This window comes from Lissotriton helveticus, chromosome 12, assembly GCF_964261635.1.
Source record: "Lissotriton helveticus chromosome 12, aLisHel1.1, whole genome shotgun sequence".
Taxonomy (NCBI): Eukaryota; Metazoa; Chordata; class Amphibia; order Caudata; family Salamandridae; genus Lissotriton; species Lissotriton helveticus.
In genome coordinates this window covers 473,832,219-473,858,506 of record NC_136073.1, presented here as the reverse complement: position 1 = coordinate 473,858,506, position 26,288 = coordinate 473,832,219, and the positions used below count along the sequence as shown (strand labels likewise).

General features: G+C 49.3%; 1 protein-coding gene across 1 annotated transcript in view; it reads left to right on the top strand.

The window, feature by feature from the left end:
* Window positions 1-26,288, top strand: part of TENT4B (terminal nucleotidyltransferase 4B) — a 338,706-nt gene that overhangs the window by 292,304 nt on the left and 20,114 nt on the right. The window contains exon 10 of the mRNA XM_078670099.1: window positions 9,223-9,353. Within this exon, the coding sequence (XP_078526225.1) occupies window positions 9,223-9,353 (131 nt within the window). The remainder of the gene's footprint in view (window positions 1-9,222; window positions 9,354-26,288) is intronic.

Sequence of the window (26,288 nt, the reverse complement as noted above, 5' to 3'; positions counted from 1 at the left end):
ATGGACCCGGTAATGGAGAAGGAATGAAAGAAACAAAAAATAGGCTGGCACTGAGTAAAGGAGGCTAAAAGAAATGAATGCATTAGAGCAGGAGAAATGAAAGAAAATAGAGAAGGAAAAAGCTAAACGTTTTAAAGTGATGAAAGATAAATAAGTCTCCAGGTACTAAAGTTCCTACACAGCATAGCAGCTCATTTCCCTGTAGTAAAACCAATCTGAGGAATAAATGATTGTAAATGATTCTAAATGATGTTAAAGGAGACTCTCATTCTAAGTATTACCATCTTCTTCGCAAGGATTCCGTTCTCCAGACCTCCCCAGACAATCGTTTTATAAGAAAGTATACCACAAAGAATGTTAGTCATATGATGAGAAGCCACAAGACTATCCGAGACATAAGGCTATCTTGAGAAGGGAGATAGATGGTGATCACCTGCCTTTGCCTGCTGCCTTGCTACCTTGTCCGCTGCTCTCTCCGTATTGCCGTTGTTGCTCCTTGTCTGCCTGCTGACCCCTCCTCCTCCGTGTACCCTGTGTGAGTGCCCCCAGAGCGCCTCTTCTTTTGCCTTATTTTTCCGCTTTTTTCGCCTGTTTTTTCGTCCTTTCTGGGCCTCGTCGTTTTCTGGCCTTGCCGCCTGTTTTTCCCGACGCTTCCCTCTAGCCCCGCCTACCCTCCCGCCACCCAGCTGACCCCGGCTACCCATATATGGCGGCCGCTGCGAGGCAGAGGTAGCGACCCTTGACCTCAGGGTAGGTCGCTCCCCCTCTGCAGCGCCACCAGTGCTCACCTGCCTTTGCCTACTGCCTTGCTACCTTGTCCCCTGCTCTCTCCGTATTGCCGTTGTTGCTCCTTGTCTGCCTGCTGACCCCTCCTCCTCCGTGTATCCCGTGTGAGTGCCCAAAGCGCCGTTACTGTTATTGTTATTGCTGCCTGCTGACCCCTCTTCCTCCGTGTACCCTGTGCAGACCCCCCAGGATATAGCGGCATGGATTGGCAAATTTAGCGGCACAAAAATGAAAATTTAGCGGCACAAAAATGGAAATTTAGCGGCATTTAGCGGCATTTTATTTTGGGTTTTTCGCAACACCAAACACAGATATCTTACTGTTTGAGTTATTCATTCTTCATAGAAGTGTATTTCTTTTATATGGGGGTGGGTGTTGCATACCTTTAATGATGCCGAGACCATTGCATTGTAAATGCTTGTCCTAAAGTGGATGGCCGCTGAACACAGAAGGTGAGCATCACAGAGCTACATGCTGTAAATAACACACCCCATAGATGTCGGAATGACTGAAAAGACATTGAATGAAAACGATTACTATTAACAGACAGCCCCCTAGCCATGGATTTCGGTTCCTCTTCGCATTGGAATTCGCTTCTGCTCGAGCACAGCATGACAAACCTAAATAAATGTAAGGACGTAATGCATTGTAGTATGACTAAACTGCGATCTGTGGCGAAATTAGATTGCAATGGGCCCTAATACAAACAAAGGAAAATAGGCCGCTAACCCCCGAGTGAGTTGTAAAAGCAAGGGCGCCATATTTGATCTTCAGTGGGCATTCCACAACCTGGGGTCCCGGCACCACTGCACCTGCTGCATCATTTATATCCCTCCACCACCCCTTATTGAGATGTAATAATAAATGGTGCTCAACAGATCTCTATATTTTCCACTAGAGGGGGCACTTGGCTTTCTCAGACTTTCAAGGAAGTTTCATTCTTCCATTTCAGCAGTATTGGTCCCTACAATATTATTGAACTACAGTGTATTTTCTTTTGCTCTCCGTGGCGAGTTCCATTCTGTTGTATACTTTGTAGCTATAAATCATTTGGGTGACGCACACATTGGTTGAGGTTGCACGACGAGCATCGATTACACCAGACGACAGAAGTGCAGCGCCCAGCGCTCCTTCGAAGCCCCGTCTTTTCGGAATGGTCTGTACATTTTAATCTCTATTTCAGCACCTCCCAAATCCCTCCCCTCTATCTGACCTCTCCACGCACTTACTAAGTCAGAAGTGTTTACTCCAGTGATTGTTCGTCTGTATTGGTGAAGAGGTGGACAGATTAGCACCCGAATGAGGGTGTTACCCCCAACACCGACACATCAAATGCGTTTCAGCAACAGTCAGTCAGTGGGGGGCCCGCAGATCACCTCACCACAGGATGGCCGATGAATGACAGAGGGCGTTTCACAAAGGGTCGCGCTCTCACACCTTTTAGCTCGCCCTACAGCTGGGGAATTGAAAATGGGCTGGATTTTAAGGCGGAAACGGCAAATTTCGCGGGCTTTTGCCCAAATATCGCGGCATTTAAACAGATCGGCCGATTTCGCGATTTTTTTGCAAATCGCAAAATCGCGATAAGCTGGAGGGTCTGCCTGTGTGAGTGCCCCCAGAGCGCCTCTTCTTTTGCCTTATTTTTCCGCTTTTTTCGCCTGTTTTTTCGTCCTTTCTGGGCCTCGTCGTTTTTTGGCCTTGCCGCCTGTTTTTCTCGCCGCTTCCCCCTAGCCCCGCCTACCCTCATGCCACCCGCCTCCCAGCTGACCCCTCCTCCCCGGCTACCCATATATGGCGGCCGCTGCGAGGCCGCGCAGCGGACGCGCCGCTGGCGTGCCGAAGGCAAGCCAGTCTGCGCCCGTCCGCGCCTGGACCGCGCCCAGTGCCAGGACCCTTGGCCCCCGCAGACACCATCCCACCCGCCGGACCTACGACGCCACCGAGCTCAACGCACTCAACGCCGGCCGGATCCCTGGCTGCTACCGAGCCACCCCGAGGCGCACCCACGGACCTTTCTGCTGCCACTCCTGCAAGTTCACCTGCATCCGAACCTGCACTACACCAGCACCGACCAAGACGAGCACCAGCAGCAGCCACCTGAAGTGCATCCTGCTCAACACCCGCTCCGTCCACAGACACGCCGTCGAGCTCTGGAACCTGCTCGATACCACAGCCCCGGACATCGCCTTCCTCACGGAAACCTGGATGAACGCCTCCTCAGTGCCCGACATCGCCATCGCCATCCCGGACGGCTACAAGATCATCCGGAGGGACCGCGTCAACCAGACAGGGGGAGGCATCGCCATCATCCACAGGAACACCATCCGTATCACGACCAACACCGACGACACCCTCGCGCCCACCGAACACCTGCACTTCCAGATCCACATCAACCCCAAGACCACCCTCAGAGGCACCCTCATCTACAGACCCCCGGGACCACGCACACAATTCAGAGAAGACATCGCCGACTTCATCAGCCCGCATGCCCTCCCCTCCGCCGACTACATCCTCCTCGGGGACCTCAACTTCCACCTGGAGAACAACAACGACCGCAACACCACCACCCTGCTGGACAACCTCGCAAACCTCGGACTCAAGCAGCTGGTGACCACCCCCACCCACTACGCCGGACACACACTCGACCCGTGTTCTCATCCAGCAAGGACATCACCTTTAGCCATGCCACCGGACTCCACTGGACGGACCACAGCTGCGTCCACTTCAGCTTCAGAAGGACCACGATCCACCACCACCAGAAACAGGTTGCACGCAGAAGCTGGAACAAGATCACAGCCGACCAGCTCGCGACTTCATTGAGCAAGAACCCTCCCACCGGCGCAACGAACCCCAGCCAGGCGGCCACCAACCTCGCAAAGTGGATCAGCAACTGCGCAGACGACCTCGCCCCTCTGAGGACCCCGCCTAGCAGACCCAGCAGCAAGAAAGCCCCATGGTTCACCGACTAACTCAAGAGCTCCAAGAGGAACTGCCGAGCCCTCGAGAAAGCCTGGCGCAGAGACCCAACACCGGACAACATGACTGCCCTCAAGCTCGCCACCCGAAAACACCACCAACTGATTCACGCCACCAAGAAAACTGCATTCAAGGAACGGCTGGACAACAACGCACACAACAGCAAGGAACTCTTCAACATCGTCAAAGAGCTCTCCAACCCCAACGCCGGAAACAACATCACCCCTTCACAAGACCTCTGCAACTCCCTCGCCTCCTACTTCTACAACAAGATCGCGGACATACACAACGGCTTCGGCACTCAACCGACGCACGCCACGACTGAACCACCGCCCCCCACCACCATCCTCCGCGCCTGGACCCCGATCAGCACCGAAGACACCGTCCGCACGATGAACTCCATCCACTCCGGATCTCCGACCGACCCCTGCCCTCACCACGTCTTCAACAAGGCTGACGCTGTCATCGCACCCCACCTGCGGGACATCATCAACACCTCCTTCGACACCGCTACCTTCCCGGAGAGCTGGAAGCACGCCGAACTCAGCGCTCTACTTAAGAAGCCATCAGCCGACCCCACCGACCTCAAGAACTACCGCCCCATCTCGCTGCTCCCGTTTCCTGCAAAAGTCATCGAGAAGACCGTCAACAAGCAGCTGGCCGCCTTCCTCGAGACGAACGGATCCCTCGACCTCTCGCAGTCTGGATTCCGGGCCAACCACAGCACCGAGACTGCCCTGATCGCAGCCACCGATGACATCCGAGCACTGCTCAACAACGGAGAAACAGCGGCCCTCATCCTCCTAGACCTCTCCGCGGCCTTCGACACTGTCTGCCACCGCACCCTAGTGCAGCGCCTCAGCAACGTCGGAATCCAGGAGAAGGCACTGGAGTGGATCATCTCCTTCCTCGCCGGAAGGACACAGAGTCCGCCTCTCCCCGTTCAGATCAGAAGCCACCGAAGTCATCTGCGGCGTTCCTCAAGGCTCCTCGCTCAGCCCAACCCTCTTCAACGTCTACATGAGCCCCCTCGCAGCCATCGCTCGCCAACACAACCTCAACATCATCTCCTACGCCGACGACACCCAGCTGATCCTCTCCCTCACCAACGACCCCACCACCGCCAGAGCCAACCTACACGAAGGGATGACAGACGTTGCCAAGTGGATGATGAACAGTCGCCTGAAACTGAACTCGGACAAGACGGAAGTCCTCATCCTGGGATCTTCACCCTCCGCCTGGAACGACTCCTGGTGGCTCCCCGCCCTGGGCAGCGCACCCAAACCAACAGACCACGCACGCAACCTGGGCTTCATCCTGGACTCCTCCCTCTCCATGACCAGACAAATCAACGCCGTCTCCTCGTCATGCTTCAACATCCTGCGCATGCTACGTAAGATCTTCCGGTGGATCCCCACCGAGACCAGGAAGACGGTCACCCAGGCCCTCGTCACCAGCCGTCTGGACTACGGCAGCTCCCTCTACGCGGTACCACGGCCAAACTCCAGAAGAGACTCCAGCGGATCCAGAACGCCTCAGCACGACTCATCCTGGACATCCCCCGTCGCAGCCACATCTCCGGACACCTGAGAGACCTGCACTGGCTCCCGGTCAACAAGAGAATCACCTTCCGTCTCCTCACCCACGCACACAAAGCCCTACACAACCAAGGCCCAGGATACCTCAACAGCCGCCTCAACTTCTACGCTCCCACACGCCAGCTTCGATCGACCGGCCACGCCCTCGCCGCCGTCCCCCGCTTCCGAAGAGCCACCAGAGGGGGAAGGTCCTTCTCCTACCTGGCCGCCAAGACTTGGAACTCCCTCCCGACCCACCTCCGCCTGACCCAGGACCACCTCGCCTTCAGGAAGCAGCTCAAGACCTGGCTGTTCGAGCAGTAGCGGACCCCCCCTCTCCTAGCGCCTTGAGATCCTCCGGGTGAGTAGTGCGCTATAAAAATGCAGTGATTGATTGATTGATTGATCCTTGGTTGCGAGTGCTTCTTTAAACACCTGTCAGTTCATCTCTATCAGAGGATAAAGTTTCTTGCATGTCTCTCGCTGAGAATAATCAACAAATTTAGGTTTTGTATTTCTAAAGGTAACCAATTAAGACTATTCTTTATTTGACATGGAAGAAGAGCTGCAGAAGATCTCATTGGCATTATCTCTTGTGGAGGAACCCCCAATTTTTTGTGTTGTACTAACATTTTGGTTTTGTGTGGTAAATATATGGGACTCCAAGACATCTGATGAATTTGTATGTCAGTCCGAGGAGTTGTCCTCCCTTTCATCCAAGGGTAGCTGAGAATCTAGAACAAAAGGAAAACTTTTTGTAGCACTCTTGATACATATGTGCAATTTCTTCTGCCAAGTTTGGTTATTGGAATGCATTTTCAGCAAAAGGTTCCAGAGAACATATCCCCTATGCAAATGGATCACCACTGGCTTCCCTTGGAACCCTGAACTAAATTCTTGCTGGTGTGTATCGCTTTTAATTTTAATTCCATACACAACCTAACACCTGTAATGCCACAGAGCATCTGTCCAACTCTGGCAATACGAATATGAGGATCGTCAATAAGCAAAGAGAACTGGAAAATTAAAATCATGCAAAGCTGCCTCACAAGCTTTCTTTGGAGGAGCAAGTTAATGTTTTAAAAAAACTTCATACAAGTTATAAGAAAGGTACACTGATGGCAATTAAACATTTTAGTATGGGGTACAGCAGTATAGTATGGAGTTACACATCTGTCCCATTCCACTTGAAAGAATAGCATTTCTAGCATATATTGGTGTTTGTTTTCAAGCTGGAACCAGTGTTGCAAGAAGAATTAAGTCCATCTCTCTACATCTTGGGTGTCTATACATAATATTGCATATATACTGTGCATAATCATTTAATGCCCCACAGCTCTTCATATCATCTTTATTTCCTCAAGTCCAGTGCTCCGCATCTTGGGAGTCTAGAGATAACATTCCACCTGAGCTATGGGTAATCACTTTCAGACTTCATGTCCCTCAGCTCTTCATGTCCCATCTTTATTTCCCCTTTTCTCCAAGTAGCTGCAGAGGGGACTCCAAATATCTTGATGGCATGCTGTTTATGGTAACAGCATAAAGTATGCTTCTGCAGTGTTGTTAAAGTTTAGCAGGTCTTGCTGCCATTTCCTCAGTTTATTCATAGAACCTCTCTCTGATATCATTGCTAGTCTCGTCTTGGCTAGTAGTTGGGCTGGTGCTATATGCCTGCGAATCGGAGAAAGCATCTCTTTACAAACCCCTAAAATGCTATTATTGATTAGAGTACTCCCATACTAATTTTTGACAGTATTAAAAATGCATCAAATCAGCACACGGAAAGCTTATGGTAAGTCCATGCCAGAGTCATGAACTCCTGACTCAAGATGTCAACCTCTTGTGCAGTTAGCATCAATATCCTATGCAAAACTCACTAGTATCTTTGGTGTATACTGTATTCTATGCACAAATGTCTAATGAAGAGGCTGATGTTTATTATTGAGATACGTTTTTAGTTTGCACGTAGCAAAACCGGAATTGTCCCTGTCATCATTATCTCTAAGCCGTCCCCCCATTAATGATTGCCAAATAGAATTCCTACTGCCCTTTCCTCTTGGATTTTTTATTATAGATCAGTGATATCCTCTGTTAAGGATTGTTTTCTATATTACCTGCATAAATATGCCTAAACTCTAATGCTCTATTAGATGTGTTTGGTAGCATTGCGGTAGCGTTTTAAAATGTGACTATTGTGTAAATTTGCTCTCTGGATACATATCGTTAATATCGTTAATTAACCCAAGTGTGGCAAATTGGGTAATTGACTTTGGATCTGACCTAATTAGTACCCGGGTGGAGATACCAGTGCAGGACCGCTACAAAAGTACGTCAGTAGCTTAATTTTACCAAATTTAGTCATTTCAATAGATTAAATTCCTAATCTTTCACTGGAAGTTGTCAAAGGTCAGCCAAGCCATATGCTTTTCATGTGCTGTGGTTTTCCGAGAGAACAATGCTTCTCACGGAGTAAATAAACAGATCGTAAGGAAGCAAAATGTGTGAATTACTAGTGCATGTACCTCATCGTTCCTTGGTTCCCTTATAAATGGCAACACCAAAATATAACTAGAATAGTTTCAAACTGTGGTAATCTGCTAATACAGCATGCCTATAATCGTAGGTAAGTAAAATGAAATTGCTTCCCTAGGTTTGGCCTTTGAGAAGCATCAGGGTCGTAAAAACTGGAAGATTTGCTGCATTTCATGATTTGTGCATATATTTGCTCACTTATTCAAGTCTAAATGCATCTTGCTACTTACAATGGCAGATAGAAGCATGACCATTCCTACAAGATACAAATGTTGCATAAACATATTTTTCAGTGTGCGTTTGCAACAGTTATTCTTTGTGTGCATATCTTATTAAGTAGCAATTTGTTGCCACCTTTTCTAAAGTGTTTCCCTTTCTGTAGCAGAATATTTGATTTTGGATGCCATGCACTTTTTCTAAAGCATTTTTCCTTTTCTGTTGCATTGTCGGTCATGCTGCTTTACACTAACCTGTAACACTTATTTCTGCCCCTTATCGCTCAAAAATAGTTGTTCAAGCAGAAGTGGCGTCTCTTCCTCCTTCCAATTAGCAGATGTTCGGACTCCTGATTTATGTCATTCAAAATGTTATGTGGTGTAGCCTTTTCTTTGGCATCTCCCTTGCAGTTGGATGGGTTTTTAACAGGGACGGTTAACTGCAACACTACTTGCTTACCTCAGAGGTGAATGTAAAGCTCTGAGTAACAGGGGTGAACAATGCTTATATGATGTATATAAAAATGGAAATCAACAGATCTAATCTGGGAGATCTCTTCCTCTACTATACCAGTATCAGGCTACTGATAAATGCATACCCTCATCTTCTTTGTGATTTTCTTTCATTTCCTACTATTTCTTATTAGTGCTCCTCTCTTTTACTCTACCTGATTGACTGATGACACTTTACCCATGGGTTATTACATTGTACATCCTGATGTTCAAATCGCGTTTCTTTAAACACATGCAGGTGACTGACTCAGTATTATCCTTTTCGTATCTGAAACAATAAGACTGTTATGAAATTGAGATATGGGGAGAAAATCTCAATTTTCTGCCCGCTATTTATAAAACCAAGAGCAGGAAATTGTAGATATTGAAATCTAGGAAAACAAACATGAAAATGTGGACATCTAGCCGAGATAAAAAATAAATAGAAATATTGGTGGGACCTTGAAATGTAAAGTGTATCCTTTTACCTACTTAAGTTTTTTTACTGGTTTCCTAAAATTTTTTAGATAAAAGTGGAAGACAATGAGATGCCTAATGTTGTTCTCTGCTTTGCAATGCTAAATGACGATTGACCAATAACTGTGGCATTAATTCCAATATGGTTTGTGTACTTTCTTTTCCAGAGAATGACATAACATTAATAATAAACAATGAGCAGCTGGACAAATGCAATAACAATACACTAGATGAGCAGCCAAGAAGTAAAACGTCACCTGGGCTATCACTCCCTTCTAACTTGTCCAATTGTAGTGACGTAAGTTTAATATTGTTTCTTAGACTGTATTTCATTTTATGCCTTTATTATAGTTCTTGAAATGTCTATTGCTGGGGACAGTTCTCAATTTTTCAATGAATTATATACATCTCAAATTGCTCATTGATATCCCAACATTGGGCAATGACCCCCTGGTACCTCTTGGATCATTAGATCTTTTTTCATCCATTCTATTTTTCTTTTTAGCTCCGGTGACTCATGCCACACTTTGTCATTGCATCTTGTCTCCAGCATTATGCACCAACTGACCAGCATTACGTCGCACTCTCATTTTTTAGATGCCTGCACTCAGTGTGCCATCATTGATCAAGTATCGTTTCAGAGCCAACTTTGCTTGCATGCAGAATAAGGCTGCATGGAGAGTTGCATTGTGTTGTTGGTAAGAGTCATCCCAGGGGTATGTACATGTTCTCGGTGACTGAATATACCCCTATGCTTCCTTTGAGCTGTTGAGTTAGCGAGTCACCTCCTACCAGATCCCCAATCTCTATCACACTTGATGTCCTCCTTACAAGCCCTACGGTCAAAGCCAGTAACGCCTTGCGAGTTTGAAAGCACCTGGTGTCAAGATTGGGTCTTCTACCCCCGCCCTCCTGTTTCAGATAATGATTTACAGCCCGATTAATTTGTCACCATCAAGAAAATGTGGTCCATTCGACCATCAGTGGAAGCCCTCTTTTGCTCTGGAGAACGTATTGGATCATTGACAGTAGCCAAACTTTTTGCTTGGGCATTGTGATCCTAAGCTGCTACTGCAGTGTGGGATTTTGGTAGGTCCATTGCACTGACGGTTCAAGCAAGTCTACTTCTTTACATGGAGGTTAGGGGACTATGTTTCATTCTGCTGTTGTGGCTCCTGAGACTTACACTGGAGTTCGGAATCCGGCTGTTCCCATGGGCAATCTCTGTTGTTGTCTCTGCCTGACCAGACCGTCCTATATCTTGACTGCTCATTAGTTCCCATGGTTGAGGCCATGCTTTGCAGGTGGCATTTAGAATGACCGTAGTACTCAGTAAGCAAACAGTGTTGCTGGCAGTAAAAAATAGCCTCTCTCACCTTGTATTTGAGCACAAAGAAAAAGTGGAGACACCAAACCTTGTTGAGCTAGCCTATTTTGAAGACCAACTGTTACAGTTATGTTGGAAGGCTGCTGTCACACTGGGCAGCACACTACACCCAGGCGTAAATAGATGGTAGAGTATTTGCAGTAATCATCTAACGGTTCATAACAGCATGATAAGTGAAAAGCTACCACAACACATATATGAGGGCAAACTATGTAGATTCTGTGGAAACACCATTTCAGCTTTCTTACTATACAGAGTCTTTACTCATTCTGTGCGTCTTCTCTAGCGCAGTGCCCTGAGGTAGCATGGACCAATTGCAAATCATTTGTTTCCTTAGACACTCTTATAAGTTAGTTTGCTGACTATCCATTTACCCTTTGCTATGTTTGGCAAGAGAAATCAAGTGTATGCAGTTTGGCAGTGTGCCCCGAGCGACGTAACTTGTTAAGTGTTATCTGTTCAATAAGACACTGTGCAAAATGTGTCCACTGCAACTGGAGTCAACTGTAGTTTAACTTTTAAGAGCCAGAGTTATCTTAGTGCTAAATTGAGGAGTGATTGATTTGCAATTTGCCACTTAGAATCATTGTTAAGCTTTTATTTCTTGTGGTATTGATTCATTGACCGGTGTGTCACAATTATTTGTTAATGCCCATGTTTTCTATCATATGAATTTCCCTGTGGTGTGCACTTGAGCTAACTAGAACAGAGGGAAAACAAAGGAATCTCCCGAAACTGAGCTAAGTCACTATAATGTAGAGAATTGACCTTCAGATGGTTGTAAAGGAGTTCGTAGGTTTAGAAGTGGATACCTCGACATGGTTTACCTGTAGACAGATGTTGAGAGTAGACAACTTGGCACATAAGTATTTGAAGTCTTCTAAAAACAAGAAGGGTCACTAAATGATGCATGCATCCGCGACTTGGCCGCCTGTCCATGAACTCCTTCTTTTTTTTAATTTCTTCTCTCTTTCAGGAATGTTCTCTGCTTTGTCGGAAGCCATAACTCACTTAAACTAGTGAGACATACCAAGAGTTAGCCCTGGCCGTGATTTTGAAATGTAGTTTAATCCTCAAGCATTTTTGGGGTTACCTCTAATGATTGTTTTCTGTCTGCTTTCTGGTCCCACCTCTTTTCTCTTGAAGTCCTCTTTTGTTCCTCTAAACACTCACTTAGTTTTTGTGTGCATTGGAAAATTTAGTGTTTTTGATACGACTGAAATGAAACAAATAATTCAAAATGCACTATTTTATTGCTTGTGATTGTGCTGTGGATGAATAAGTGGGTTTACATTTTGATGTTTGTTACTTTGTTGCTGCATGTATCTGTGTTTAATAAAACGGTTTCAAATAAAACATTTGTAAATGACATGCTTTCATCTCATGTCATCTGTTTAACTTTAGTTTCAATTTTGGCTGTTAGCAACTATTCTGTAGTTAATTGGGATACATTTAGCAAATATCATAGTTTAGTTACAACATCCTTCGAATTTTGAGTATGTTCCAGTCCCTTGAGGGAATCTTCTGAGAAGAATTGATACTTTCATCTCCTTTTGCGCTAAATCTCCTTCCTCTCAAACTGCACACAGATCAGTCCCACTTTACCTTTTACACCATGCAATTAAGCTCCTTGAATATTCGAGTTGTGTTTAACATGTTTGTCAACCCCATCGGATTGAGTCCCTCACCTGGCCTAACATTTTCCAACTATGCCAACATATACCGAATCGTGTGGAACTTGCAACTCCATGCAGATGTCGACTGCATCTCACTCAGATTCTTCCTCTCATCAACAACTAAATGATTAGAAACAAGACGCTGGAAAGACAAATACACCAGTGGCGGCTCCCCTGCTAAGGTGGAGGAGCGTTGCCCACTTTTTGTTTCCTTCTGCTGCAGCTTTGCATTTGGGGTGGGGCTCCTCCGACAGAGGAGCAGAGAAGGAATGGTTTGCCCACTCCTAAGTGCACATGATTGCATGTTTACATTCATGCACAACTTCTCCATCCAGGATGCATTACAGCCTGCGTGGAGAATATGCCCAGGACCCCATTCCCTGGCTGAGCATCGACCCACAGCGCTCAGACCAATCACGATGGCTATCGGCGGCTGGGAGCCAGGTGCTTCTTGCATTCTGCTGCGGAACGAGTTCGGAATGAGAGACGGAGGAGAGGCGCCGTCCGGCCGTCACAGGTAAGTGGTTTTATAAAAACTTTTTAACCCCACAGCAGCTCAAGGCCTTCAAAGAGGCCATGCTACAATTTTTCAGAGTGCTTCCGGGTCCTTCTGATGTACCTTCAGGCCCACAGAGCCAGAGGGGACCTCCATTCTGGCTACAGCCTGTCGGTCCATTCCCTGGTGCAGTCTGACCTTCTGGACCTATTAACTAGGGTTGTGCCGACTCTGGACCAGAATCCTACCGCAGCCCTGAGATCCACGCTTGTTCACGCCTTCCTAAGTCCAGGACTGATGTCTTTAGCACCATGGAATGATTAGGTGCGGACGTCTATGCCATACCCTGAACTGACACTACAAGCAAGGTACCCTCCAGAATATTGATATGGGGGGAGGAGGATGGCTTGCTGCCCCCTCATTACACCTTCATTAAAAAAAATGCCACTGTGCCTGATACCGCACCTGAGACCAAGCTGGGCTTGCCTTATGGACCACTAGTGGAAGAAAATGCAGCAGTTGTGATTCAGAGGGTGGCCAAGGCACTAGAAGTACAGGTGCCCTCCATTGAGTCTAAAATAAATGTTTTGACGGAATTTCCTTAGCCTGAGCAGGCAACATGGGAGTCCTTGCTCCTTTTTAATGATGCCCTCACAGATAGGCTGAAGGCTTCTTGATCGAATGTAAGTTTTTCCCCTTCTGTTAGCATACTAGTGTCCAGGCATCAAAAAAATGGCTTTTAATGATCACGATTTTCTCACCAAGAAATCCAATCCAGAGAGCCTTATTGTACAGGCCTTGACCAGTAAGGATATCACTAATTTGTTTTGGACTAATTGAAAGGGACAGAGAGGAGAGGAGAGGTGGGGAGGGCACAGGACGGGACAGAAAATCCAAAAGGGTAGACTCTTTTGGCCAACTTTGGTTTTCTTCCGTTAATTTGTCACTGCAAACACAATCTGTCTGTTGTGTGGATATTCACATGCTCTCTAGGACATGACCAGCAAAATCTTGTCAGCTGTACCGGAAGATCTTGGGGTGTGTCTGACTCAGACTCTACACGCGGAGCAGGCCGGAGCCAAGTAGGATGTCCGTGCCGGTTTAGATACTATGGCTTGCATTGGCAGGGCAGTCAGTACCAATGTTGTCCTTCGTAGACATTCCTGGTTAAGGTCCACCGGGGTCTCCGGCTAAGTACAATATTTGCTAATGGATATCCGCTTTGATGGGTCTTGCCATTTTAGAGAGAAAGCAGAGTCTGCTTTGGAACACTGTAAGGATAGCAGAGCTAGAGTGGACCCTTCGTGGCTGCGGAGCCCTGCCAAACAATTTCCTCCACCAGTTCTGGAGATTTTGGGTCTATTCCAGAGAGGTGGCATAGAGGCAAAAACTGCCTTTTCAACCAGTGATGCAGCAGACAACCCTGTCCTTTTGGGGTGTGGATTTGGATCCAGCAGGCAAAACTCAGGCCAGTAGGGCCACCAATCTTCCATTTCATTTTCCCCTGCTACATTGGCTAGCAAACCACTTCGGTTTGCCCTCCCTCATTAGCGAACACCCAGCCAGTGGGAGGCAGGATTTAACATTTCCTCACCGGTTGGTGATCCTTCACATCTGAGGGATGTGCTTCACAAATTATTCAATCAGGCTGTGCCCTACCATTTCCCTCTTCCCAACCCAATATTTCTTCCACATCAGAACAAATTCCAGCACTTCATTTGTCCTTCCTGTGGTAGGAGGGATATGCCTGTTGCTCTCCAAGGGTGCCCTAGACAGAAAGACATAGATTGCATTCTCGCCATTTCCTCATCCAAAAAAAGGATGGGAATTCCAACGTCTTCTTGCTAAAGGAGAAATTTTAAATGCTCGCATTGCCTCCGATCCTTATCTGCTCTAGGCATTGGAGACTGGATGGTGTCCTTGGACTTGTAGAAGATGTATCTTCATGTACTCCTCCAGCAGTCACACAGGCACTACCTGTGTCTCAAGGTGGGCATCAGCATTTTCAGTTTGCCGTGCTCTCTTTTAGCCTCACCAGGGCCTCTTGAGTGTTCATGAAGGTGATGCCAATGCTGGCTGCCCACCTTCGGAGGTCAGAGGTTTGTGTATACCCTTACCGCAACAACTGGCTTCTGAACACAGGCTTGCCACAGTCAGTCGTGGGCCACTTCTGTATAACAGTGTGACATTTTTAACATCATTGGGTTTCACCATAAACAAACTGAAGTCCTACCAGATTTCCTCAAACAGGCTTCCATTCATTGTGGGGATCCTGGACAGGGTGACGTACAGGGATTTTCCTCAAGAGCATGGAGTCGGGGACATTCAGGCTATGAACTGATGTTTTAGGCTTAATCCTGGGTAAATGTTAGGGTGGCTCTGAGGCTTTTGACCTCTTAGCCTTGTGCATTCTCCAGGTCATCCCTACCCGTTGGTAAATGTGAGCCCTGCAGTGGAACCTGAAATTCCAGTGGGCCCAGCATCAAGGCTGTTCTGAAATCATAGGTTTGGGTAGAGATTGCTCAAGATCTGCAATTGCGGCTGACGAATCGCAACTTCTGCTCTTGGCCATTGTCCCTTCCCTCTCCCAGAGCTGACAGTGTTTACAAATGCATTACTACTGGTTTGGGGAGGGTGACTTGGAGAGGTTAAGATCAGGGGAATCTGGTCTACCTTAGAGGGCCAGCTCCACATCATCCTACTTCCCCTAGGGGATACTGCTACAGATTCTCACACACTATTGCCATGTGGCACTGCAACAAGCAGAGTGGACTGGAGTCCTGGGTCCTCTGCTGGAGAGTTTGCGCCTCTGGAGATGGCTAGCGTGCCAGAGCATTTTTCTGGTCGGCAAGCACCTAGCAGGATTGTTGAACTCCAGAGCGTAATGAGTAGACCTCATATGGCAGATCATGAGTGGCGTCTACAACTTGAGATGGCGTGTTGTCTACTCTGGCTAGATCTTTTCACCACCAATAGTCAATTGTTTTGTACTAGAGCCTTCATTAGTAGACTCATTCTGTACTCCTTCCTGCCACTAAATCTCAAGTCTGGAGTTTTGAAGAAAACCAAGAATAAATGGGTCTAAGTCATCCTGGTGGCTCTGGATTGAGCAAAGAGAGTGTGGTAAGCAGAGGTTTGAGGCATGTGTGGCTGTAGATGTACATGCTGTGCATACTCCTGCCATCTTATTGGGCTTGGATGTGTGCAAGTTATTTTTCTTCTAAGAAGTCTTTTGAGTCGCAAGGTACTGTGACTCCTCCTGGGGATAATGTGCATGGTAATCAACTCCAATTGTTAAATTGTTTTCTTTCTGCCATTTAGTTTGGACGTGTGCTCCGGGTCGACACTGTCTCAGTGCTCTTTTCGATTCACACGGTTTCCTTCCCTCAGTCGCTATTGTACTTTGATTGCATGTCCCTTACTCTCTGTCTTGGGCCAGCGTTTGGTTACTGTGGACAAGCGGGGTCTGGGCCGGCCGTGACCATTTCTGGGCCTTGCCATTTGGGGCCTACTGCTGTCTGTCGTGTCTCACCACCATGTCTCAACAGTGATGGAACAGACGCTATTTCAGTATTGTCCTCGCTGCTACACGGAATATCCTTGGACCAAAGACAGGTTTTGGGACAACTTCTGCCTTTGGGTCATGGTCGGCACTGACAAACCACTTCTGATGCCCTACCTAAGTCTGGCTCTGCGCCAAAGAAGCCTTTGAGACCGACTGCTTCAACTACTCTTACACCAACCTGACCCTCGGCACCGACAAGAACCTCTGTGCTGAAACCGAGAGCACCATCTGAGCCAAAGACCTCTGCATCGACCAGGACGTCTAACGCTGATTCAGGCGAGCCAGTTCTCCACAAGCTGCAAGAGGAGATCGTCTCAAGACAGTCTCATCTGGTCTTACACCCCCATACGGGCTGGATCCTTGCCTGCCTTTAATGCCCTGCTCTGCCACCTTTAAAAACATATGCTATCCTTTGAGGAAGCTTGGACATTCCAATTCCACCAAAACAGAGCTAGAAATCTGATAAAGCTACCAGGCTTTACCCCGTGCACAACCATCCCCTCACCCTGTTCTTCAGCCTCAGCTTTCGCTCTGCCCACCTGCTTCTACAGGAGACCCCCTTGACGTCACACCCCCGGGGTCTCCACACACTGACATGTGTGGGTGTGGGGAACGGGACGACACATTTGACACTCCTCCACATGATGATCCATGGAACACCTACAATGCAGACCCACCGGGGAACACAGACCCTGCCCTTCCCTCTGGCGGTTCCACACTGTATTGGGAACTCATTGGTAGGGCTGCCTTATTTGAATTTTCATAGATCCCCTCTTCCCTCATTGTTCTACTCCGTACCTCCGATGCTCAAGGCCAAGCTATGCCACACACTTGACATCTTCAAAAGACCCTGTCAAAGCCAGTCATAACACCTATGGTGGATAAAAAATATACACCAGCCCCTGACTGACCCCATTTACATTTGTGGTCAGATCCTAACCGATTCTCTGGTGGTCACTACTGCTAGTAAGAGATGCCTCACCACCAGAGAAAGAAAGTAAATGCATAGATGCTGTGGGGGAAAGAGTGGCCGTGCAATTGGCTAACCAGTGGTGTAAAGCTTATTCTATCGGCCTTCTTGCAAGATATGATCTTGCCCCCTGGGACGAGATGGAGGAGCTCCTCCAGTACCTCCCTCCCATAGGAGTACAGGGACTAGTCTCTGAGGACAAGCAGAGATCAAACACCTCTATTCGCTGTGCCCTAGAGTCAGGAGACACCGCTGCCAGGCTGGTAAATTCCAGCGTCCTGCTACACAGACAAGCCTGGCTCTGTGTCCCTGGCTTTAAGCTAAACGTGCCTTTTGATGGCTAGCATTTCTTTGGTCCACAAGTGGACCGTTGTGAAAGATAAAAAACAAATATATGGAGACCGCTAAAGCAATGGGTGCACTTCAAACATCTGCTCGCTGCAGCTCCTTTCGCTGCACACCTTACTGTGGAGGCTAAAAGGCCCCCACCTCCTCCCCAAAGCCTCTACGTCCTACCAGCACACCCAGCAACCCTCTCCTAGGGGTTATTTTAGATTGTCCTACAGGGGCAACAACTGTAGAGGCAGAAGTAAAGGTGGCTCCCCAAAAGTAGCTGCTGCTGCCACCAAAGCCTGGATTGCCTCTTCTCCCACCCCACCCCCCAACTCCACCGGTCAGGGGGTGCCTACAAGGCTTCTTTCCCACATTGCAAACTGTCACCTCAAACAAGTGCTGGATATTATCCAACATGGTTGTCTGGAGCTCACTTCCACGCCTCCTACCATTCCACTTCTCAAACACTCACAAGAACACCAAAGGCTACTGAGAGAGGAGGTCAAAGTCCTCCTCAAAGGGGCTAAAGGACCAGTTCCCATGCCATCAGAAAGACACAGGAGTGTACTCGCTTTACTTCCTTTTACCCAAAAAAGACATGTCTCTAAGACCCATTCTGGACCTCAGGCCCCTAAACGAATTTACCTTTCAGAGCACTTCCATATGGTCACTCTCCTGGATTTCATTACACTTCTCCAGCAAGGCAACTTCATGATCATGCTGTACCTGGAGGACACATTTCCACATACCATTACATCTGGCCCATTTCCAATATCTCAGGTTTGTGATCAGCGTAAAACTTTACCAATTCAAGGCGCTGCAAAGTTACTGCCACACCCTGGGTGTTCGCCAAGTGCTTCACGGTTGTAGCCTCAGACCTGTGCAGACTGGGTGTCCACGTTTTCTCTTATCTGGATGGCTGGCTGATCAAGAGTACCACGCGCTAGCATTGCTGCAAACAAACACAGGTCACAATACACCACCGTTATCAGATAGTGCTTACCATAAACGCCAAAAAATCCCACTTTCAATCCATCCAGATCCAGCCTTACCCAGGGTCTATTCTCAACTTGAAGGTAGGCATAGCCTCTCTGAACCGTGCCAGGATCTATTCCTTTCAGGCACTGCTCCCTCTTTTCCTACTAAATCAACAAATCTGAAAGACACGTAGTAGATTCCTTACCTTAGAATATTCCTAGGCATCAGACTGGATCTGGAAAGTTTTGCTTAGCAGTACACCTGTGTGTCAGTAGGTGGCGTCCTGCGGCTCCGCGTCTGTCGCTGGCGCCGAGATGACATCACGAAGACTACTTATGCGCCACCAATGCGCGCTGCTGTCAGTTCTTTCATTTTCCGGGCCAGTAAGCGCAGATCCAGTTAGAGCACCCACCCTTGTCATTTTTTGACTATCTTTTTGAGACTTTTGTCTCGTGTTGGTTTTCTCTGGTGCTAGTAGGGATGCCTGGTTTTAAGTCTTGAGGGATCTGCCCTCGCAATATGCCGGTGGCTGACCCCCATGACGTCTGTCTCTACTGCCTGGAAAGCGACCATGACTCCCGGTCCTGTCTGGACTGTAAGGCTATGACCCGAAGGCCTTGAGGGAATGGCACTGGAAGTTGATTGAAGTTTGGCACTCGTCCCCGCGCCGTTCGAGATCTAGGGGTCGTTCCAGTGACTGCTCGCTGAGCAGTCACCAGCACTCCTCTTCACCCTCGGATTTGGGTAAGAGACGGCACAAAAAGAAGTCGAAGAAGCCCTTTCGCTCTCCGACGTCCTTTGAAGCCTGGGAGTCCCGCAGCCTACCTGCCTTACCCGGGTCCATCGGCGACTCCCGCACAGATGCAAGAATTCCTTGCTGCCATGGACTGCCTGTTTAGGATTCGGGCTCCCGCCGGTGCGCCTTCGGGCCCCACGGTCCCGTGTCTGGATCCTGCTGGTCTGGCGACTCCTCGGGCGGATCCAGCCCCGGTGCCGCAGGATCCTGTGTTCAAGGCTCTGGCCTCAGCGCCAAGAGGTCCCATGCTGCCGGAACCGGCGCCGCAGTGGATACCGCTGGTTCCACCTCGGTTCCCAGAGGGATTTGTCCCCGCCTGAGATCCGAATTGGGAACTGGCCCCAGCCTGCGCCGCTCCCGGTGCCGTTTATTCCTTCACCGGTCCCTGCCCCGCCGCCGAGGCCTGTGCCTACAGCGCCGGCGGAGGAGGATGACTGGGAAGGGTCTGAGGACCCGCTTGCTCGTCAGTGTGATTCTGAGCAGGACTGGGTGGATGACTTGGAGGAGGCCGGTGGCCTCGACGTCGTCTCTGATCCGGGGTTTGCCTCTCCCCCACCCAATATGGAGGAAGGTGCCTCGTATACGGTGATGCTCCGTCGGGCTGCTGAGGTCCTTAACCTCGATCTCCCCACGGTGACCCTGAAGACAAATCTCCTCAATGAGGTGCTCCAGCCGCCGTCCACTTAATCGGAGCCGCTGATGCCCTTTAAAGATGCCCTCACTGATGTCTTGTTGGGCACTTGGTCACAGACCGCCACAGGGGCCCTGTGGATAAGAACGTCGCCAGGCGCCATCGCCCGGCGCCTGGTGACCCTGCCTTTCTGACCACTCATCCTACACCCGAAAGTCTGGTCATTCAAGCTTCTACATCTCAGAGTGCCTTTCCCACGGCTCTGCTGTATAAGGACTCTAAAGGATTGGAGCAGTTTGGCAAGCGCTGGTTCTCTCCGGCCAGCTTAGGACTGCGATCAGTGAACACCGCATGTCTCCTGGGCCGCTATTCCCACGCAGTGTGGGATTCTGTGGCTGAGGTGTGACCTCAGTGTCCGGAGAAGGTCCAAACTGTGCTGTCTCAGGCTGTGGTTGAGGGTAAGGACGCCGGTAGATTTGCCAATCGTTGTGGCTTGGACACTGCGGACTGCCTCGGTAGGGCAATTTCCACGACCGTGGCGCTTCGGGCCACGCCTGGTTGAGGTCCACTGGGTTCTCCCTGGACGTCCAGAGCTCGCTCATGGACATGCCCTTTGACGGCACTCGCCTGTTTGGTGATAAGGCCGACACGGCACTGGAGCGTTTTAAGGACTCTTGGGCTAGGGCCAAGTCCTTGGGCCTTTCCGCCACGCGCCCGGCCACGTCTAAGTTTCATTCCATTCCTGGCCATTGCAGAGGCGCCCCTGCCTGTTCGTTTGGTCAAAAGCCTTCACAGTACCAGACTCAGCGTGGGCATGGAGACCGCCGAGGTGGCTCCTGGGGCTGGCGTGAAGTTCCGTCCACCCCCACGACGTCTTAAGACGTCTACCTCGAAGCCTTCCTAGGAAGGCTACCTCGAAGCCTTCCTAGTCTAAGCTTCGGGTTGCACCTCACGCCAGTGGGTGGCAGGATTAGTCATCACCTTCCCCATTGGCATTCTGTCACGTCAGACAAGTGGGTGCTGCAGCTTGTCCAGGGGGGCTACTCCCCCCTCCCCCGGCCATGCCACCGCATGTCGGGGGGATCATTTCGCACTTCTCCAGCAGGAAGTTATGGCCCTCTTGGCACGTTCCTGGGCCAGAAGTAGGACGTGGTGGTTGTTCCCACTACTTTCTGGTCCCCAAGAAGGACAAAGGGGGTTTGCCCCCCATTTTGGACCTCAGGGACGTCAATTGCTTCGATGTTGACTCTGGCTCAGGTCTTGGTTGCCCTCGACCCTGGAGACTGGATGGTAGCGTTGGACTTGCAGGATGCATATTTTCACATCCCCGTCCTGCTGACCCTCCTGCATTACCTGTGGTTCACGGTAGGCCAGGAGCATTTTCAGGGCCTTACCAGTGCCCCTCGGGTGCTCACGAAAGTGATGACTGTGGTCGCAGCTCATCTGCGCAGGTCAGGGGTGTCAGTCTTCTCCTACCTCGACTGGTTGTTGACGGCGGGCTCGCCTCAGGCAGTCGTCACCCACCTTCAGACTACGGTCGACCTCCTGCATTTGCTGGTATTCTCCATCAACATGCTGAAGTCACACCTGAGCCCCTTTCAGAAGCTCCCCTTTATCGGAGCGGTTCTGGATTCAAGCAGTTTCGGGTTTATCCTCCAGAGCAGCGAGTCCGGGATATTTGGGCTGTGATTCCGATCTTTCAGCCTCTATCCCGGGTTTCATTCAGGATGAGCCTCCGGCTTCTGGGCCTGATGGCATCCTGCTAGTGGAACGTACCAGGTGGCATATGCGGGCTCTGCAGTGGGACCTCAAGTTCCAGTGGGCACAGCATCAGGGCAACCTGTCCGATCATGATCCGATCTCGGAGGGCACTGCACGACACTTGCAGTGGTGGCTCACGAATCGCGATTGGGTCAATGGCAGATCCCTCTCCCTTCCCCAACCGGAGCACACAGTAGTGACGGATGCGTCCCTCCTGGGATGGGGAGGCCACTTGGTAGAAGCGGCGATCAGAGGCCTCTGGTCTCCATCGCATTCCTGGTTCCAGATCAATCTTTTGGAGCTTCGGGCGATCCGACTGGCACTGAAGGCATTCCTTCCCTCTGTCCGGGGAAGTGTAGTGCAGGTGTTCACGGGCAAAACCACCGCCATGTGACATTGCAACAAGCAGGGCAGGGTGGGGTGCTGGACCCTCTGTCAGGAGGCTCTGCGCCTCTTGACATGGCTGGAACATCAAAGCATTACCTTGATGGTTCAACACCTGGCAGGTTCTCTGAACGCCAGGGCGGACAAACTCAACCCCCCGTGCTTGATGGATCACGAATGTCGTCTGAACTCGGACATAGTGCAAGGTCTCTTTCTGCAATGAGGAGAGCCTTGGTTAAATCTATTCGCCACCGAAGAGAACGCACAATGCCATCAATTCGGCGCATTATAATTTCCAAGGCAGCACTTTCTCGTCGCGAGTGAAGCTGCAGTCTGTTGTACGCCTTAACGCCTATACCACTTCTGCCCAGAGTGCTGAAGATCAGGTGCGACCGGGCCCAAGTCATTCTTGTGGCTCCGGATTGGGTACGAAGATACTGGTATCTCGAGCTACTCAACATGGTGATCGATCCCCCGATCTGACTGCCTCTTCAGGAGGATCTTCTGCCGCAGCAGCAGAGGACGGTCCTACACCCGAAGCTATCCAGCCTCCACCTCCTTTCCTTGCGTGGAGATTGAGCGGTGACAGTTGACTGCTTTTGATCTTCCTCCTGAAGTCTGTGATGCCATTCTGGCAGCCAGGCGTCCCTCCACGAAAATGGTGTACGCCTGCAGGTGGAACAAGTTTGTGACCTGGTGCACAGATAAGTCTGTGGACCCCCTTTCTGCCCCTCTTTCCAAAGTTCTTCTGTTCATTCTTTCCTTGGCCCAGCAGGGCTCTGCTCTGGGCACTATCAAGGGTTATCTTTTTGCCATCTCCGCCTTTCTGCGGCTTCCTGATCAGCCTTCTCTTTGTAAGTCCCCGGTTTACCGTTTCCTAAAAGGCATCACGCACACTTTTCCTCCTGTGCCGTTCATAATGCCTCAATGGGACTTAAACCTTGTCTTGACATATCTGATGTGCGCTCCCTTTGAGCCTCTTCGTAATTGTCCTCTGCGTCTTCTTGCTCTGAAGACGGCTTTCCTGGTAGCTATCACCTCTGCCAGAAGAGTGAGACCCAGACCCTTTCTTCTAAACCTCCTTTTCTTTCTGTTCATCCAGATAAGGTGGTTCTAAGGACCCGTCCTTCCTTCTTGCCAAAGGTTGTTATGCCCTTCCACATCGGATATACCATCAACTTTGTCCACCTTCTTTCTGCCTCCGCATCCTTCGAAAGAGGAGGAGAGGCTTCACTGTCTGGACCCGAAGCGTGCACTCTTTTTATCTGAAATGCACACAGCAGTTCCGGGTGGATGACCAGCTCTTTGTTGGCTACGTGGGTGCCAATAAAGGTTGGGCTGTGCACAAACGGCCCATCTCTTGATGGGTCATTTTCTGCATCAAAGCCTGTTACTCGTTGGCTAAGAAGGAGCCTCCTGTGGGGCTGCGTGCCCATTCCACCAGGGCAAATGCAGCCACTACTGCCTTGGGACACGGCGTTCACTTGCATGACATTTGTCAGGTAGCTACGTGGGCCTCGCTGTACAGGTTTACCAAGCATTACTGCCTTGACAGTCAAGTCTGGAGAGACTGCTTCTTTGGCCGTTCTGTTCTCCGTGACTTTCTGGTGTAATCCTGTTCGCAGACTCACCACCGGGGTTGGTATTGCTGGGGTATCTATTCTAAGGTAAGGAATCTATCACTAACGTGTCTCTTTCAGATACACAATTTACTACTTGTTTAACGATATATCTGTAAGAGACATTAGTAAGTGATAGATTCCTTACCACCCCACCCATCCTCCCCGTTCTGCGAACCGATTACTAGCGTTAAGGTCATCCCTTCCAGGGTCCTAGTTTCAAGGCACTAGTTGTCAGTATCTTGCATGGCTCTGCTTTTCTGGCACGGAAAATCATGTGCAGAGCTGACGCCAGCACGCATGGGTGGCGCCTAAGTAGTCTCCGTGATGTCATCTCGGCGCATACGATGCCAGCGACGGACGCAGGGCCGCAGGCCGCCACCTACGGACGCGCCGGGGTACTGCTAAGCAAAACTTTCCAGAGCCAGTCTGATGCCTGGGGATATTCTTACTTTATAAATAAATAAGCAATCTATCACTAACTAACGTATCTTACAGATATATCATTACACAAGTAGTAACTTGTTCTTTGCGGTCAGGAGTTCTTCACCTCCTAGGCATGATGTCCTCCTACATTGTCATAGTACCCTATGCCAAGCTACACATGCGCCCATTGCAGGAATGCTTAGCGCAACAGTGGTCTCAGATGGAGGGTCATAGGGATGATCTAGTGTTACTCCACCACCGCACTTTTCACTCTTTGCAGGGGTGGAATGCCAACAACCTATTGCAGGGCGGAATGCCAACAACCTATTGCAGGGCGGGCTTTCCTTGACCCAGTTCTCTAAAAATTGTTTCAACAGATGCCTCCCTTACAGTTTGAGATACTTACAGGATCTGACCATCAAGGGTCAGTGGGAACCAATCACCAGCCTCCACATAAACTACCTGGAACTTCTGGCTGTTACCCAGCGCTGAAGGGTTTCCTACCTCACCTAATAGGCAAGGTTGTTCTTTTCTGGACGGACAATATGACAGCCATGCATTACCTTCAGAAAGGGGGGCACACGCTCTCCGCAACTCTCTCAGCTACCCCAGAGCACATGATGGTGGGCTGTATACCATAAAATTAATTTGTTAATGAAGTACCTTCTGCGGATGGACAAAGATTTTACCGACTTCCTCAGCAGGATGTGGCAACAAGTCCACGAGTGGGAACTCCACTCGCAAGTCATTCTCCGCTACTTTCACAGATGGGGTTTCCCACAGATCTACCTGTTTGCAACAGCAGTAATTGTCAAATGCTTAAACTTCGCCTCCAGGTTCCCACAGTCCAGTGGCAATGCACTATGGATGAACTGATCAGCGATAATTGCCTATGCTTTTCCACCTCTCCCTCTCTTTCCATTTATGATTTGGAGGCTTCAGCAGACACCCCTCACTCTCATCCTGGTGGCACCCACCTGGGCCCTGCATTAAGGTATGCTACACAGTGACAAAGAAGAAGCCACTGGAAGGCCAAGTCTGTCCTTGATCTTTCAGGCTGCATCGTGGGCTTACAATCTTGTATAGATTGTACCAAGAACCTGTGAGTGGCAGTCAACTGTTTGTGGCGTTCTCCAGAGCAAATGGGACCTTGTTGAGATGTTTAGTCCTCTGCATTAAGATATGCTACATAGTTGCCAAAAAGCACCCCCTGGACGGCCTGAAGGCCCTTTCCATCAGGGCCAATCCTGCCCTTGATATGTCAGGCTGCATCTAGGGCTTTGATGCATATTTTCATGTATCATAACTACCTTGATAGCCAGGTATGGTGGGAAGAACTTTTCGTCCTCTGGGTTATGCATGACTTTTTGATCTTAGCACATTCCACAGATCTTCCACCTTGAGCAGGAACTGCTTTGATATCTATTCTAAAGTGAGGAATCTGAAGTTGGGTTAATTCATCAGAAGAATGTTACTTACCTTTTGGTAGCGTTCTTTCTAGTGACTTCTCTAAACATAGATTACTTGCTGCCTACCCCTTTCCCGTTCTGTGGAGTGACCTCTAAACAAATAAAAAGGTCCCACTTTAACGTTGAGCACACTGTTATAAACAATTGTTCACACTCTACCCCTGAGGGCGCTGAAAGGGACAGGAAAGGAAACTGACGTCAGCACACTGGGCTGAGGTATAACAGCAATTATCCACAGAAGTGACCTCTCCGTTACTGAATCCCCCTCCCTCCTCTACAACTCCTTTGAATGCCTCTCGGTCAACATCAATTCGCCCCACCACAGCCCACTCCAATGCCTTCTCCTTTACCACCCTCCAGGCAATACTACTGTATTTGGCGAACAGCTATCGGATCTGATCACTCAAACCGCTCTCAATACTGACGTCAGAATAATCCTGGGCGACCTCAACCTAAGATGGAATGCAACCAAGAATCCGCTCATCCAATCTCTCACCTCCCTTCTACAAGACCACGATATGATCCAACACTGCTCAGAAGAAACATACCATAGAGGAGCGATCCTAGATGCAATTATCGCGGACAAAAAGACAGTCTCAATTGACCACACCATCCCTGTGGACTGGTCTGACCACCACGCCATCCTCTTTCACATCAACCACCCGGCTCCTTTCCTCCCCTAAGTGGGTCAGAAACTTATCGAAAGTCCCCCCTGACAAGTTACAAGATGCCCTCAGCTCAC